At 35.8% G+C, this 15,137-nt stretch overlaps 1 protein-coding gene across 1 annotated transcript in view; it reads right to left on the minus strand.

The window, feature by feature from the left end:
- The window catches only part of LOC107670426 (mitogen-activated protein kinase kinase kinase 3-like), a 68,905-nt gene that overhangs the window by 40,098 nt on the left and 13,670 nt on the right, over window positions 1-15,137 (minus strand). The window contains exons 2-3 of the mRNA XM_016463029.1: window positions 6,677-6,760; window positions 5,653-5,697 (exon numbers count right to left, since the gene is read on the minus strand). Coding sequence (XP_016318515.1) covers window positions 5,653-5,697; window positions 6,677-6,695 — 64 coding nt within the window. The 5' untranslated portion in view covers window positions 6,696-6,760. The remainder of the gene's footprint in view (window positions 1-5,652; window positions 5,698-6,676; window positions 6,761-15,137) is intronic.

Consider the following 15,137-nt stretch of genomic DNA (forward strand, 5'->3'; position numbering starts at 1 on the left):
CCCTTGGAACTGGAATCATGGCGGAATTTCATGTGAAGTCCACTTCGCAGGGCACTTACGGTCGAATAAAACAACGCTTGAATGCTGCTGCCTGAACAAGAGACCTCCTTTCTGAAGTGAAAGTGTTGGCTGGTGTCACTATCTCGCGAACGCGCCGGCGGATCTCCACCAAATTCGGGGGATCCCTTCAGCTCGAGGAGCCTTCTCGAACGCCACCCTCCGCGCATCGGTAACCCCCCGGGATTGCTAGATTGGTCGGCGCCGGATCGCGAATTTAACCGCCCGTAACTCCCGAACCCCGGGGGCTATCGACCAAAGACTTAAGCTTTAAAGCGTTTCATCCAGGTCGCCAGTAGCAAAAAATGGAGCGCGCTCTGCTGGACAAACTAAGTAATTACACAATTTCAAGCATATTCGCATATATGCCGATACCGATATATCGGCAACAGGCTCATATCGGCCGATAATATCATCTAAACGATATATCGGTCGGGCTCTAATGACTATACAGCAGCTATTTGACTATTGGTTAACATCCTCCAATAGCCCGCATAGACTACGTGATGTCAGCAGAAAAAGAATGTTGTTTCAGAGAAGGATTAATTATTTTCATAAAGACTGTCAAATTATTAATTTTAAGAAATTAAGCATTAAGAAAGCTAATAAGGTGCATTTTGCTTTCATGTCAATTAACACAAAAGAAGATAATTTGCAGAATGTTCAGACTGCTTTTGATGAGGAAATCAAGCTGCAAAAACGACAAAAAAAAAACGTTTTTTGGCCTTATTGTGGCCAGCCTAAGGCACACCTGTGCAATAATCATGCTGTCTAATCAGCATCTTGATATGCCACACCTGTGAGGTGGATGGATTATCTCGGCAAAGGAGAAGTGCTCACTAACACAGATTTAGACAGATTTGTGAACAATATTTGAGAGAAATAGGCCTTTTGTGTACGTAGAAAAAGTCTTAGATCTTTGAGTTCAGCTCATGACAAATGGGGGCAAAAACAAAAGTGTTGCATTGTGTGTATAATTTTGTTCAGTGTAATATGAATGTTTTGAGTGACAAACAAAGAAAAAACAGCACATGAGTTCTTTGGACCACTTCTATGATATTTTAATGGTCTTTTTTATCATTTTTGGAGCCATTTATTTTTAGTGCAGAAAGAACAGCACTCTGAACATTCTGAACATTTTTATTTCTGGCCAAACTATTCCATTAAACAAGCTAACAGCATTATTACTGGCTGGTGCTGGACCCAGATTTCAAGCAGTAAGGGTGGGTCATGTGCAGCAAATAACAGTGGTGTATTTGAGGGGTTTTATTGCATCCCAGGGGAGGCAGAGAGCATTGTGGGGCAGAGGAGTGCTGGGCGAGGCTGAGGCAGATGGAGTCTGGGGGCGATCTTTGATTCTGACACCAGTGCAAGTCTCACTCCGCAGCTGTTCTTCCACAGTGGCATCCACCATTAGACAGGGTTCAGAAAGGGTTCACAACACACACACACTTTCTTTCTCCATCTGACCCCATTTCTATTTTAATATTGCCACACTAAAGTGCTTCAGCTTCTGCAAAACAACGTCAGAAAAATACTTTTCAGAAGCTATTGATCTTGAAACACTGATGGGGGAATTCATTAAACAATTGTGCCACTTTTGCATGCAACATTACAATGTTTTACCCACAAAACAATTTAAGGTAACACTTTACAATAAGGTTCTATTTGTTAACATTAGTTAACTACATTAGTTAACATAAATGCGGTTTTGAAAGTTATTCTATATCTTGACCAAAGGTTATAAAAATATAAAAGATAAAATAAAATGTAATAGACAAGTATAAATAAAATATAGAAATATAAATGAACGTATTAAGTTAATTTATAACAAATGTTTCAAAGAATTTAGATGAAAAAGTGATGAGTTGCATGATATTTTTTTTATTTGCCTAATTACTAAAGGAACACAACCCATGGCACATTCAGGAGGCTTATTTCATTCTTAGTGAATTTGCCCCATAATAATCCCACAATTTAACCCAAAGAGCCACTGTAGCACCTCTACCGACCCGTTAGTCATGAGAGAGTGCTGCCTTCAACTTTTCTGCCCACTGAGCACCTACAGAAGTGTCTTCAGTCGATATCTGCAGTGGTCAGAAACACCAAATCATGCATAAATGTCAAACCCTCAGTGACGCAATACACAACGGCATGCTCACTTCATTCAGTACACGGAAGAGTGATAAGCTAGCCGCTCTGGCTTTGCTCAACAACACCTGCAGGTACAAAAGAAAACAAACTATCAACTCTTCTAAGAGTGTGGTCACTCTTTTGCATGCAGGCTATTTTTAGAGTATGATGCAAGTAACTTAAAACAGAAAGCATGAGCATAGTGGTGTTGAGGTAAGATAATAATATGTGCCATTATGTTATGGTTTATTAATCACTGAGCTAGGATTTTATCTTATAATTTAATGGAAGAAATACAACAAGAATGCAGAACACCTCCATCTGCTGCAAGCTTCAGATCTGGTGAGTCTGCCATCTGCCCTGCAGAAGACATGAGAAACTACACAAATGCAGTATTGAGTGTGCCAGTTTCATGTTGTACATGCAAAAGGATTGCATAGAATAGAATAGAATGTATGTAATGTAAATTAAAATCAAATGAAATTGTGGTGATTCTTAACCCTAGATAACAAAATCCTGGATTACATGTCACACTGATCATGCATTATGCTGGGTTAATTATTAATCCTGGGTAGTCAGGGTTCAAGATTTCATACTGTACTTTTTTAAACCCTGAGTTAACATTTTCATTAGCATATTTATGAGGTTAATAACACTGACAAATTCAGATCATAACCTAATAACTGCTTACCAATGTGTGGAAATCCCACATACAGAATCGTAATCAAATCGAACAGAAAACACAAGACTAGACTAGACTAGAATAGAATTTTATACTTGCTATACTTTTTATAGCTTTTTATAACTGAAATTGTTAACCCAAAGTCATTCTTTACCCTGAAAAACATAATCCTTGATTATCATGTTTCATATTTCACAATGTTCATATATGTGCATTAGTCAGGTTTTGAGATTTTATACTGTACTTTTGAGGTTAATAACACTGACTGGACAAATACAGCTCATAATAACTGCTTTTCCATTTGTGGAAACGCCGCAAATAGAATCTTAATTAAATTAATCTAATAGAATAGAAAATAATCAAATATAATCTGATTAGAACATAACCAAAATAAATAGAATCTTAATTAAATTGCAGAGAATCTAATCAAATAAAACAGAACAGAGTAGAATGAATAGAATCTTATCAAATCAAATCGTCTGGAATAGAATGTAACTGAACATAATGTGAATTTATCAAACAGAATCTTTACTGAACTGAATAGAATCTTCAAATAGAATTGTCATGAATAGAATGTAACTGACTAGAATGTAAGTTAATTGAACCGAATCTTTACTAAACTGAATAGAATATTAATTAAATTTCATAGAATCTAGTAAAACAGAACAGTCTTTACTAAACTGAATAGAATCTTGAATAGAATGTACTAGAACAGACTTTAACGGAATCAAACAGAATCTTGATTAAACTGAATAGAATCTAGTCAAATAAAATGTAATAGAATATATCAGAAGCACAAAAACTCTGCTCGCGCTTATGTGTTTGCGGTTTGAGCTTTTGTATCATCTGTAAACAGTGTAAAGTGGTGCTCCGGCGGGAATGACGCAATTGAAAGAGGATCGTCGTCCCTCTATTACTTCATACTGATGTGAAGATAAGATGATTCACTGCGATAACACCATGGCAGTCTGGCAGAAATCCTTGAGACTGGTTGAGTGACAATGTTTCCATTATATTTCTCAGAGAACACTGACTTGGCATGATTACAGACGATCATGTCAAGAAGATGAAAAGGAACAAAAGTACGAACAAAGTTTAAAGGAAGTGAGCTAGAGAAAAGTGATGTGAGGCCAGCTGCGAGAGAAAAACACATCTATCTAAACAAAACAACCATATACAACACAACCCAGAAGTGCAAATCAATGGCATCACTCAATCCAAAGCCAGCCTCCCACAAACACTGATGTATACACATATTATACTTTGTACACGGACACTAAAACTAGCCAAGGTCTCTCTACCAAAACTTCCCATGAACACCACCATGAAGAACTACACATCCAACTGTAAATATAAACTCACAATCTTTTGTTTGTATTAATACTGACAGGCTTTAATGTAATGTTACTTCATCTGTCTTTGACATCATGAATCAAGAGCTCCACATGTGGAAAAGGTTTCTCAGGGTTGTTGCGTGATTGTGTGTTTGTACTGATGTTCTGCTGCCAGGGTGAGCTGGAAGAAGCCTCTGATGTGATCAGAGCTGAAGTCAATGAAGACACAGAGGGGATTTCCCCAGCGCTGCACCACACATCACCACTAAAGCATTCAACAAGATTAGAGCAACACCCGCTCCACCGTCTCTACTACCAAAATACCCCATGTGTCCCTGCCTGTTTTGTACAAATGCACTGAAACAAAAACTCAGATAACCATGTGAAATCTTAACTCTGGATCATATTTCACCCCAAAATCCACATGATAAGCAAACAAACAAACAAAAGAAATTATTTGCATAAAGAAAAACTTAGATTTTACTGTAATATTTATGTGATTGTGTTATTATTTTAATGACATTTAAAGGAACAGTTCACCCAAAAATGAACATTTTGTAATCATTTACTTACTCTCAAGTTGCTTCAAACCTTTATGATTTTCTTGCTTCTGTTGAACACAAAAGAAGATATTTTGAAGAATGCTGTTGGTAACTAAACTGTTAGCCACTGACTTCCATAGTATTTTATTCCTTTCTATGGAAGTCAGTGGCTACCAGAAATTGTTTGTTTACCAACATTCTTCAAAATATCACCTTTGTTCCAAACAAAAAGAAAACTAATACAGGTTTGGAACAACTTGAGGATGAGTAAAAGATGACAGATTTGAAAACTAACTATCCAAAATCTGCCCCATTCTTACCAAAATATGTTGAGATGATTCAGTTTATGTTTGTCTGTAATTCTCATTATCTTTCAATTATAATTCTCATTTCTGTAACGAAAATCACCCATACAACTAAAAGACAGCACAACAAATACTAGTCATATTTAAATACTTTAAAATTTAAGTAATATATCATTATTTTTTTTCTGCATTATGGTAATAATGAGATTGTATTTTACATTACAGTAACATGAATTGATGGTGAAATGTGCTTAGCTGGCATGAAAATGATGCCACAATGCAAAACATCCTAAAGCAGGCTTCATTTTCTTTATGCAAATATAATTTCTTTTTCATTTTGAGGTGAAATATGACCAAACAGTTGTGCCCTATTGAAACAGAGTTAATGTTCAACGAGAAAATAATGCAGATGATGTAACAGTTTCAGAGGTGTGTTTTGTGTTTGCTTTTTGCTGTGGTAACTGTGCCACCATCTCATTATCGTGGCCTTTGAAGACAAGGTCACCGCACACTTCACATTGACACTGACACCTCTTTGGAATCCTCAGTTTCAGTAGTACATATTAATGCATATAAAACGAGTCTAAAAAATGACAAACCTTGTGAGTTCTTGTGCTGTCCGGGTCCATTTTGGAGACCACCATCTGTCAAAACAGCCACAACGTCAAGAGTATTCAAATGACAGGAGTACGTTTCAATGAATCACACAGTGACAATCTGGCAAACAGTTTGTATGAAATTTTTATCACAAAGATGTGTTTATAGGTTGTTCAAGTTGTTATAAAATGTGATCTGACCATTATTTTTCAATGACAAGCACGCAATCAGTTGTTGTGAACTGTGCCATTGAAAACAAACCCACACTCACTGATAAACTTCATCTGAATGTAATCCTCAATAATAATTGACACCATATTAGCCAGTGTTATCATACAACAACAATAACAATGCAACATTTCCTCAGGATTTAGTTGAGCTTCTCTTTGTTCTCAAAATGTGGCGTACATTAAAAGCGCTCTGGCATGTTGCAAAGTCAATTATGTGGAACTAAGCGACACAATCACCTTTCATGATGTAAGTTTCAGCACTGCGAGGTCAGTATTAACCTGTCAGTTTCTACCATGGGTAACTTTGACTGTGCAGTGCGGTTTAATGTACCCATTACATATCAGACAAACTGTTAAAATCTACATTTTTAAAGGTGTAAATCATTTTACTTAGCTTTCTTTACCATAATGTTACAATGAAATGAACACACAGGGGAATTTTTCAATAATTTCACTACGATGGTTAGAGCAGATGTTGAATTTTTACCATGTCCCCCGGTGCAATGCACAAACTTTTAAAAAGAGAAACAGGCAATTTATGTAGAAATATTCTTTTGATGTTTATGTATTGATGTTTAACGTCTGTGAGAACTGCTGAGGCATTTTAACACAACAGAGCTTTAAAAACAAATGATCCCAAGACGGGCTAAGTTAGGAATATGTTTAAACATGTTTCTGTAGCTGTGTCTCTTTTTTTTCGCTGTGTTCTGAGGAACTGTTTACAGGAAGTGTGTACGCTATGAGGGGGAAGAGGCCTGTGTGTGAGACCAGGAGAGAGAGAGAGAGGACAGCTTACCCATGTTTACTGTCATCATCCGGAAGTGACCCTAGTGAACTCAAGCTGAACGCTCGACTCCTTTCATCAGGGAAAATCTCCACTCTGCAAACACAACATAAACAGAGTGAATTAGTAAATTAGAGACATCATTAACTTGAAATACTAACAAACAGACAAAAATGGTAATAATAGAGACCCAAAAACCCCTTACATGCCTCTGCCAATGCTGCAACATCACAGAGGATTTACATAACATTCATGGTTCAGTGTGTCTCCACCCAATTGCAAAATTTACAGAAAATGACTCAAGTTCAATGACAATGATGATGCTTGTTTTTTGTGCTATATAAAAATACCTTAAGAATACAGTTCTCTTCTATTATGAGCATGTTTTTTTCATTTCTGTAATAAAATTAATTAATTTTTTGTTTGTTTGTTTTTTTGGGGGGGGGGGGGGGGGGGTGTTATGGGGTAGTAGCTGGGGATGCCATGAAAAGAAATGGTGTAAGGCAAACCCTTAATCATTGTAAAGGTGACATTTAGTTGACGTGCATAAGTACATGCAGGCTTAACAAGGACACTGTAAAATATATATTTTATTTTAGTTGGAAGTAGATGCCATCTTAAGGATTTTAAGGAAACAATGTCATTTTGTGGAAAAACAAATTATTCAAAGCTCTGGTTTTATATAAAAACTGGAAGGAGTCTTTAATACACATATTTTAGAACTTGTAATTCTGTATAAGTAAGTGTAAGTATATTTATATATTTTTTTAATTTAGCGAACAAGACTAGTACTGAAAAATATAAAGCCTCAAAAAAATATATGCCTCAAAAAAGTTTTTAAAGTAGTATCGTTTTGCATAATATAGTAATATTTCTTCTATTCTTATTCTTATTATCTTAAATTATTATAGCTATTATTATTTTCAAATTACAACTATAATAATTTCTATTTAAAATATATTTTTCCAATATACACAGAAAAATATGTGATATGATGGATAGGACCTCTGCAAATATTACAAATATTATAATTTTATGTGTGTGTTTGTGTGCATGTGTGTGTGTGTGTGTACATATATATATATATATACACACACACACATACACACACACACATATGCTGTACATACATATATTTTTATTATTATTTATTATAATTTAAGGTAAAATTATTTAAAATGTATTTTGAAAAAAAAAAAATATGTGAACACATATGTATAAGGAAAATATGTCTTTCCTTTTACTTTGTGGTTTTAAACCAAATTTTTAACAGTGGACATTCTTATCACTCTTATAAGTCATTGACCCAAGCATATCTGATCACTTGCCTCAATTATAAAAAATTACAAAAAAAATAATAATCTTGGGACAATTTCACAGCACAATGACATTTTTTTCCTGAAAAATAATTCAAAACATTTTTTGATTATTTGTGATATGACCCCTTTAAATAAGACATTTGTCGCATTATGTCACACAATGCAGTTCTATTCCTAACGGTCCACTGTAAATAAATCATAACTGGCCATAGACAGTGTGTCCGCCTGCCAACAGCAAACACAGCCATCATCTCCCAGTCTAATTTCATATCATTCTTCAGATGAGAGAGGCACTTGTGGTGTTGTCTTTGAAGACACAAAGTGCCCTCTTGCCCTTGAGACATTGTTAAGCCACACTGAGCGGGATAAAAGTGGAGTGAACGCTAAAGGTAGCGACCACGGAGCTCTTCAAAGACGAGTCGGAGAGCTTTTAATACCAGACAGCGAATCTGTCACCAGCAACCACAGGCTGATCTGAGAGCAGTTTTTCATATTCTGACACATGAAAGGCAAGACAACGAGGTCTATTTTTTGTCCATTTATAATTGTCAGCTTTACGCAACAATATCGACGAGTCGCCCAGAGACACGGCAGAAAGAAGAGCAATTACGGTCATCAGCAAAGCGAGAAAAAGCCCTGAACTCAAGAGGGTCAAAGTACAAAGTGCCAGCGAAAAGGTTACGAACATTTGCACGGAAAATAGCTATACAAATTGGAGCAATCTGTGCCTGACTGTAAAAAAAAAAAAGCCAAATATCGCTATATTTTGCTCTTTTTGTCAAATGCTCTTTGCGGTGCGGCGGAGAGGCTGTTTCTCTCTTGATGGCTCTTGTAGTGATTATGTCAAATTACCTAGCTGGAAACGATGAGTCTTGAGTAAACAGCACTTTCTGCGGCTGATGGGATGTGATTTCAAAAGCAGCTGAAGTTAAAAGTTGACATGACAAGCTTTTGTCAAGTGTGTCATATAATATACGTTTAAAAACATCAAGTGGTCGTAAATGATGATTTAGTCATCGTTACATGCTAACACAAGCATTTCCTTTTTATTTGGCAATGTCGGTCAATACAAAAAAAAAATGTATCTGTTCAAATAAAAATTTTAAAGAAAAAACAGAAATGTTTTAATAGCATCTCTGATTTAAAGTTTAATAGTATAAAACATTAACAGTTTGATCAATTTCCATGAATCAGTTAAAACTGTCTATTAATCGATTCAAAACTCATTGATTCAATGATTAATTTTGCCTCACTACTCAAAAAAACATTCACTGAAGTGCCATTTACTTATGTTTTAGTGAAGCATAGCTAAATATTGCCCTTTCTTACTACTATTTTATAATGGTACATAATTGAAGATCATTAAATATCCTTCCTAATTATGTTCATTTATCCAAATTCATCAGTGAGAGGAAAACATGCTGCTTGGTGCAGAGTTGTTACTGCTTTTCTAGGTTTCTATTACTTATTTTGCCTGGCTAGTGATAAAAAGTGAAAAAACACTTAGAAAAATCCTAGCCTCATGATGGCAAGTTCTGCCTTAAGATAGAACAACTCTCATTTACTTCAGAAAACAGCTGTCTTTCTGTGAACACATTTTCTTAATTTTTTTAGTTTTTTAATTGCGACTGTCACATGTATTTATTGTAATAATGAAAAACTGATGCTGATGATGCTGCCAAAACAAGCAAAAAGACTGCAAACGGCTAAATAGCAGAGGAATGCAGGGTGAACTTGTGCCCTATAAGTTTAATTCCAGAAAGCCTCTGATAAAAGACTCTTTTAATAGTGCAAAAAAGAAAAGAGTTAATCGCTTCACAGACATTCTTTTAGGATGATACGCAGTTACCAGTTACTACTGGAGTTTGGCTCAGTGGGAATCTAAACTCAGACACACCTCCTCTCTCTGGTAAATCTTAAAGCGTTTTTTTTCTGTCTCTAAGCCTCATTCAATGTTCTTTATTTTTCCCTCTTTGTTTCTGAAGCTTGCATGGTCCCTGAGTTTCTGCAGAAACAGTCAGCGCAAAAAAATGTCCTGGGCTCCTGACAGAAACACAAAAGGGTTTGCTGTAAGTTTCCAGAGCTCAAGCCAAGGCGTATGCTTAGTCCAGTTAGAACTGGACTTAGACCATTTGAGGAAGAATACTTGGTGGAAGAACACAAAAAACAACACTAATGCAAAAAGTGACACAGTTTGTGCACTTCATGATCCTATACATGCTGATAAAAAATAAAAAAAACATACTATATGCATAAGACTTTTTTTAAAGGGGTCATTGGATGCCCATTTTCCACAAGTTGATATGATTCTTTAGGGTCTTCATGAAAAGTCTGTAACATAGTTTGGTTAAAATTTCTCAATGGTAGTGTAAAAAACACCTTTTTTACCCTGTCAAAAACAGCTCTTTTCAGAGCAAGCCATTTTGTAGCATTTTCCTTTAAATGTAAAGGAGCTAGGCTGACCCCGCCCCTCTCTTCCGAGCTGCTCTCTGAGAGACTGTTTACTTTAGCCGCATTCATTGTGAAACTTGCTAATTAGCACAGGTGATTTGCAAAGATTCATTAAAAAAACCTTATACTCACTTCTTCTGTAGGTGAAGCTGGATCACGAATGATTAGCGAACAAAGATGCATTTAGGTAGATCGGGGGCGCATTCCCTTCAAAAACAAACGTAATCCACTGCGTCTTCAGTGGCTCAGATGTCGGGAGTAAATGACGACTGCTGTGTTCATTATTACATCCAACAACAGAACACCTCAATCGCTTAGGAGTCAGTCTACATCTGCTCCAGAGGTGAAACAATGGCAGACTGATGACAGCTCACTCAGGGCGGGTCTAAGGTAAGACGCCAGTCCAGTCTGTGCTGAAACGCTACTGTCAATCAAACTATCGTGGGTGGGGCCTGTTTTTGTGACATCACACAGACAGGCCTCTGAGATCGGCTCGATTTGAGAAGGGCTAAAGATTTTAGTAGATAAAAAAAAACCACTGGGTGGATTTTTATCATTATAGGGTGGTTGTGTACACACACTGCCAACACACAAAATAAAATATTAGAGGTGCACATTAATTCTACACTATAAAAATTGTATAGGCCTACTATTTTCTCAAAATTAATAAAAATAAAACACTAATAAATCAACAAATAGGCATCACAACATTATAAATGTACAGAATGAAAGAGAGATTTGCCAAAGATTACACTTAACACTTTTCTATTAGTGTTTTTAAAGATTAACTTCAAGCGAACGCTGTGTAAAAATGGGAAAATGAGCATGCACAAATTAATATCCAATATGATACAGAAAGAATATTTAAAAAAAAAAATCTGTATTATGGGCTGAAATAAAGATCACGTTTCAATAAAACATTTTTTAAAAATACTATTGAATAATAAACAAACCAAGAATGTTTATATTTAATTTTATATATTTACATTTATATTATAAATTGTATTTTTTTATCAATTAAACGTATTATAATTTATATATTTAAATTTATATTTTACATGATAATGTACAATATGAAAAAAAGGATATTCATTTGAGATTGCATTTTTAAATTATTAGTGTTTTTAAACATTAACTTTAAATGAGCATTTTAAAAAATCTCTAATTTGAGCTGATTCTAATATTCAGAAAATATGCAAAACTATTACATTTCAATTAAATATTAAAAAAAAATCCAATGAATCATAAACATACCAAGAATGTGTATAAAAACAAATAAAAGTTTTGATTTTGCATTGCCTTTAAGAACTACTGCTTGATAATCTAATGCATAAATGTCTTTATTAATTAAGATAATGAAATAATCAATCACTGTGCCAGCATCTGAAAGCATCCACTGTGTCTTGATTTCAATAGGAGCATTGCATTGTGGGCATCTCTTTAGATTTGAGGGATACTGTCACATCTCCAACTTGGCTCCTCAAAATCCATTTAAAAAGGAACACACGCGAACACGCTGACCTTGCGGCTGCTATAAACACATTTAAGCACCGAGGGACTGATGTGCTGCCAAAAAGCAGGTGGCCCTCCAACATGGCGGCGAGCATCGCGCTAAACCCCTCTGCCCTCGCTGCGTCTGGCACCAACCGCCAGCTCTCCAGCCCATCTGCTCGCTCACTCCACGCAGCACGAGAGCGGTCCGCTTACCCATGCACCCACCGCACAACCTGCCATTCATGCCACACGCCTGACACCAACTCTCTAGATCGGTCTGATGTTGTCAAACCGCCGTTTGCTGAAGCCTGTGCAGCTTGGCTTGGCTCAACGACGATCCCAGGTTTTTATTTAAAAAAAAAGCAACAGCATGTGGGAATCCAAAGAAAGAGCGAATGGGAAACTAAACATTTAGTTAAATGTTGTCAAATTAGTTCAGCTTAGTGACGCTTTCATTGCTGTAACAGATTCAGGTTGTCTGACATTCACCGCTATCTTCAAGGGTGGACTTTTGGCAGGAATGAAATCGGCTTTCATGGTACATTCTCTTCAACATATTACATCACCCCTCCAAATAAAGTCAAGTCAAGTCAATCGAGCCGGATTGTAGGGTATTTCCTGCTTTTCCATGAATTTTGAGGACGACTCACCAGCTGCAGCTCCTAATGGCTTGTGGAAAGCTTTTCCCCTTTCAGAGAGTTGAGCAGAAAAAACACATTGATTGTAATCGAACACACAAGCAGCACTAATGTGAAACTGCATCTATTTGTAAAAGGGTTAGGAATGGCATGGTTTGTTGCAGCGAAACTCAATACTAGCTATATCGTGGCCCATGTGACGTCGTCAACAGAAGTATCACAAACATATCTTCTTATAGTGTAAATATCTGATCAAAAATACAGTAAAAACAGTAATATTGTGAATATTATTTCCATTTAAAATAACTGTTTTCTATTTTTCTACAGATTCCAGCATTTACTAATTATTACAATTAAGTTGTATCTGTTAATGTTATTTCATGAACCTGAGCTAACATTGGCTAATAATAAACAGCTGTATTTGTATTAACTTATGTTAACAAAGATCAGTAAATACTGTAACAAATGTATTGCTCACTGTTAGTTAATGCATTAAATAAATTTAACAAATGGAACCTTCTTGTAATATTCTTGCAATGCTTCTATATTGTATAACCATATTAAAATATACTGTACAATTATACCACAGATCATACCACACATAGGAATGCATGATATATTGATACATGCTAGGTATTGGCAGATATTATTGTGTTTGTTTTAATGCTTCTTTACTTATTTTTACATTTAGATGAACGCTGCCATCATAAAACACTTAAAAACCCTAAACATTTAATTACACTGTTCAATGTGAATTTTTAGCAAACCTCAAAATGAATATGCATTGTATTATAATGTCTAAATGAATTCATTTGTATGGTCCAGACTTGGTATGGCACCATATGAATTACAATAAGAAAATTAAGAGTGTGGCTAAAGAGCTTCCCAATGTTGAGCATGCAGCTCTGCATTACATGGAAATAGAAGACACGACATCAACGTTTTTTTTTGCCAAAGAATGATGTAATGTACCTGCATGCAACTGAGTGAAAACATGTAAATGATCAACAAAAGTTTGAGAGGAAACCATGTGGGCAACATAATGAAATGATTTTGACCCATAATGTAGTTAAATGTGATCTCTAGAAAACCTGCATAAACTATGAATTTTTTTAATATTGTACATTATAATATTATGATGCATACATTTACTTATAGCATTAAAAACAATCTTAGTTCTTAGGATTTTATTTTTCATTCATTTAATTCATGAATGATTCATTATCGTATTGTGTATTGGAAATAATTATCACCTTATCTGCATGGTCCAGACATTTTTTAATTAAGAGTGTGGCTAAAGAGATCCTGTTTTGTGGCCCATGAGCTTCTCTAAATTGTGCCGTTGAATTTGTGACATCAACGTCTCTTTGCAAAACAATAATGTAATGTACCTGCATTTAATACGAAACCATGTGGGCAACAGAATGAAATGATACTGACACATTAAGCACCTTATCAAAAATAAAATATAACCTTTATGATCAAAACCACATTGTCAATAGGTCAACAGGTGCCAGACCTTTCTTACCAACTATCTAAACAGCCACCCACACACATCATCTAAATGACAAAAGCTGGAGTTTTCCTCCTTTATTTGTTGCCCCCGCAAGTTAGATTCACAGTTCCTGCAATGAGTAAACCCAACGGGTCAGCGCTCACCGATAAGGACAACCCTCTTCCTTTGTCAGCAACTCGGTGACTCACAGGTTGTGGCAGCGGCTTTTCTGGGAAATGACACAACATCAGCTTTGCTGAAGCCAATTCCTTCTTGGGACCACCGAGGAGAGTCTTACTTGCATAATGCATAATCTACTTTTCTGCATTGGGGTTTTTTTTCACAGGTGAGGTGACGCACACGCACACATATAAACACACTAACACACGACTACGCCAGCACACTCCCTTAGCAGACAATTAGTGGTCGACCGATATTGTTTTTTTGACAGCCGATGCCGATATCTTCGAAAACAGGGTGGCCGATGGCCGATATAATTTTAATTGATATTTAAGAAATCATTTGAAAATGGATTAAAAAATAAATGTAAATAAACATACTTATACTTTAGATGACAAAGTATATAACAAATAAATAAATATTTAATAAAAATATAATTAAAAAGGAAGTAAACACTGTAACCAACAGGGTGCTCAGTATTCTGGGAAGATTGTGTGCATTGGGAATCATATTTTTTCAAATAAAGCCAAGGTAACACTCATTTTACATACAGCACACAGTGGAAATGACATGAAAATGGCAGTGGGCAAATGCATAAAGCGCAGCACAATTTGAAATCACGAGTTTAAAGTTTTTCGATCGCGTGTCTCCAGTGAAGCTGAACTCTCCTCCTGTCCGGTGTCTGCATTCAATTCGCACGGACCGACCGTCACACAGAGCACACGCGAACATGCAGGATACAAATGCACACTTCACAAGATTTCACAACTGGATTCGACTAAGTCTGCAAGGTTTGTGAAATTAAATGTTCATTAGTCATTTAAAGGTTTGTTTAAATGATATAAATGCGTATTTGCTGAATGCTGACGGCAAACGAGAAAGTATTATAATGTTTG

The sequence above is a fragment of the Sinocyclocheilus anshuiensis genome, unplaced genomic scaffold (assembly GCF_001515605.1).
Source record: "Sinocyclocheilus anshuiensis isolate Anshui unplaced genomic scaffold, SAMN03320099.WGS_v1.1 scaffold1177, whole genome shotgun sequence".
In the NCBI taxonomy this organism is placed as follows: Eukaryota; Metazoa; Chordata; class Actinopteri; order Cypriniformes; family Cyprinidae; genus Sinocyclocheilus; species Sinocyclocheilus anshuiensis.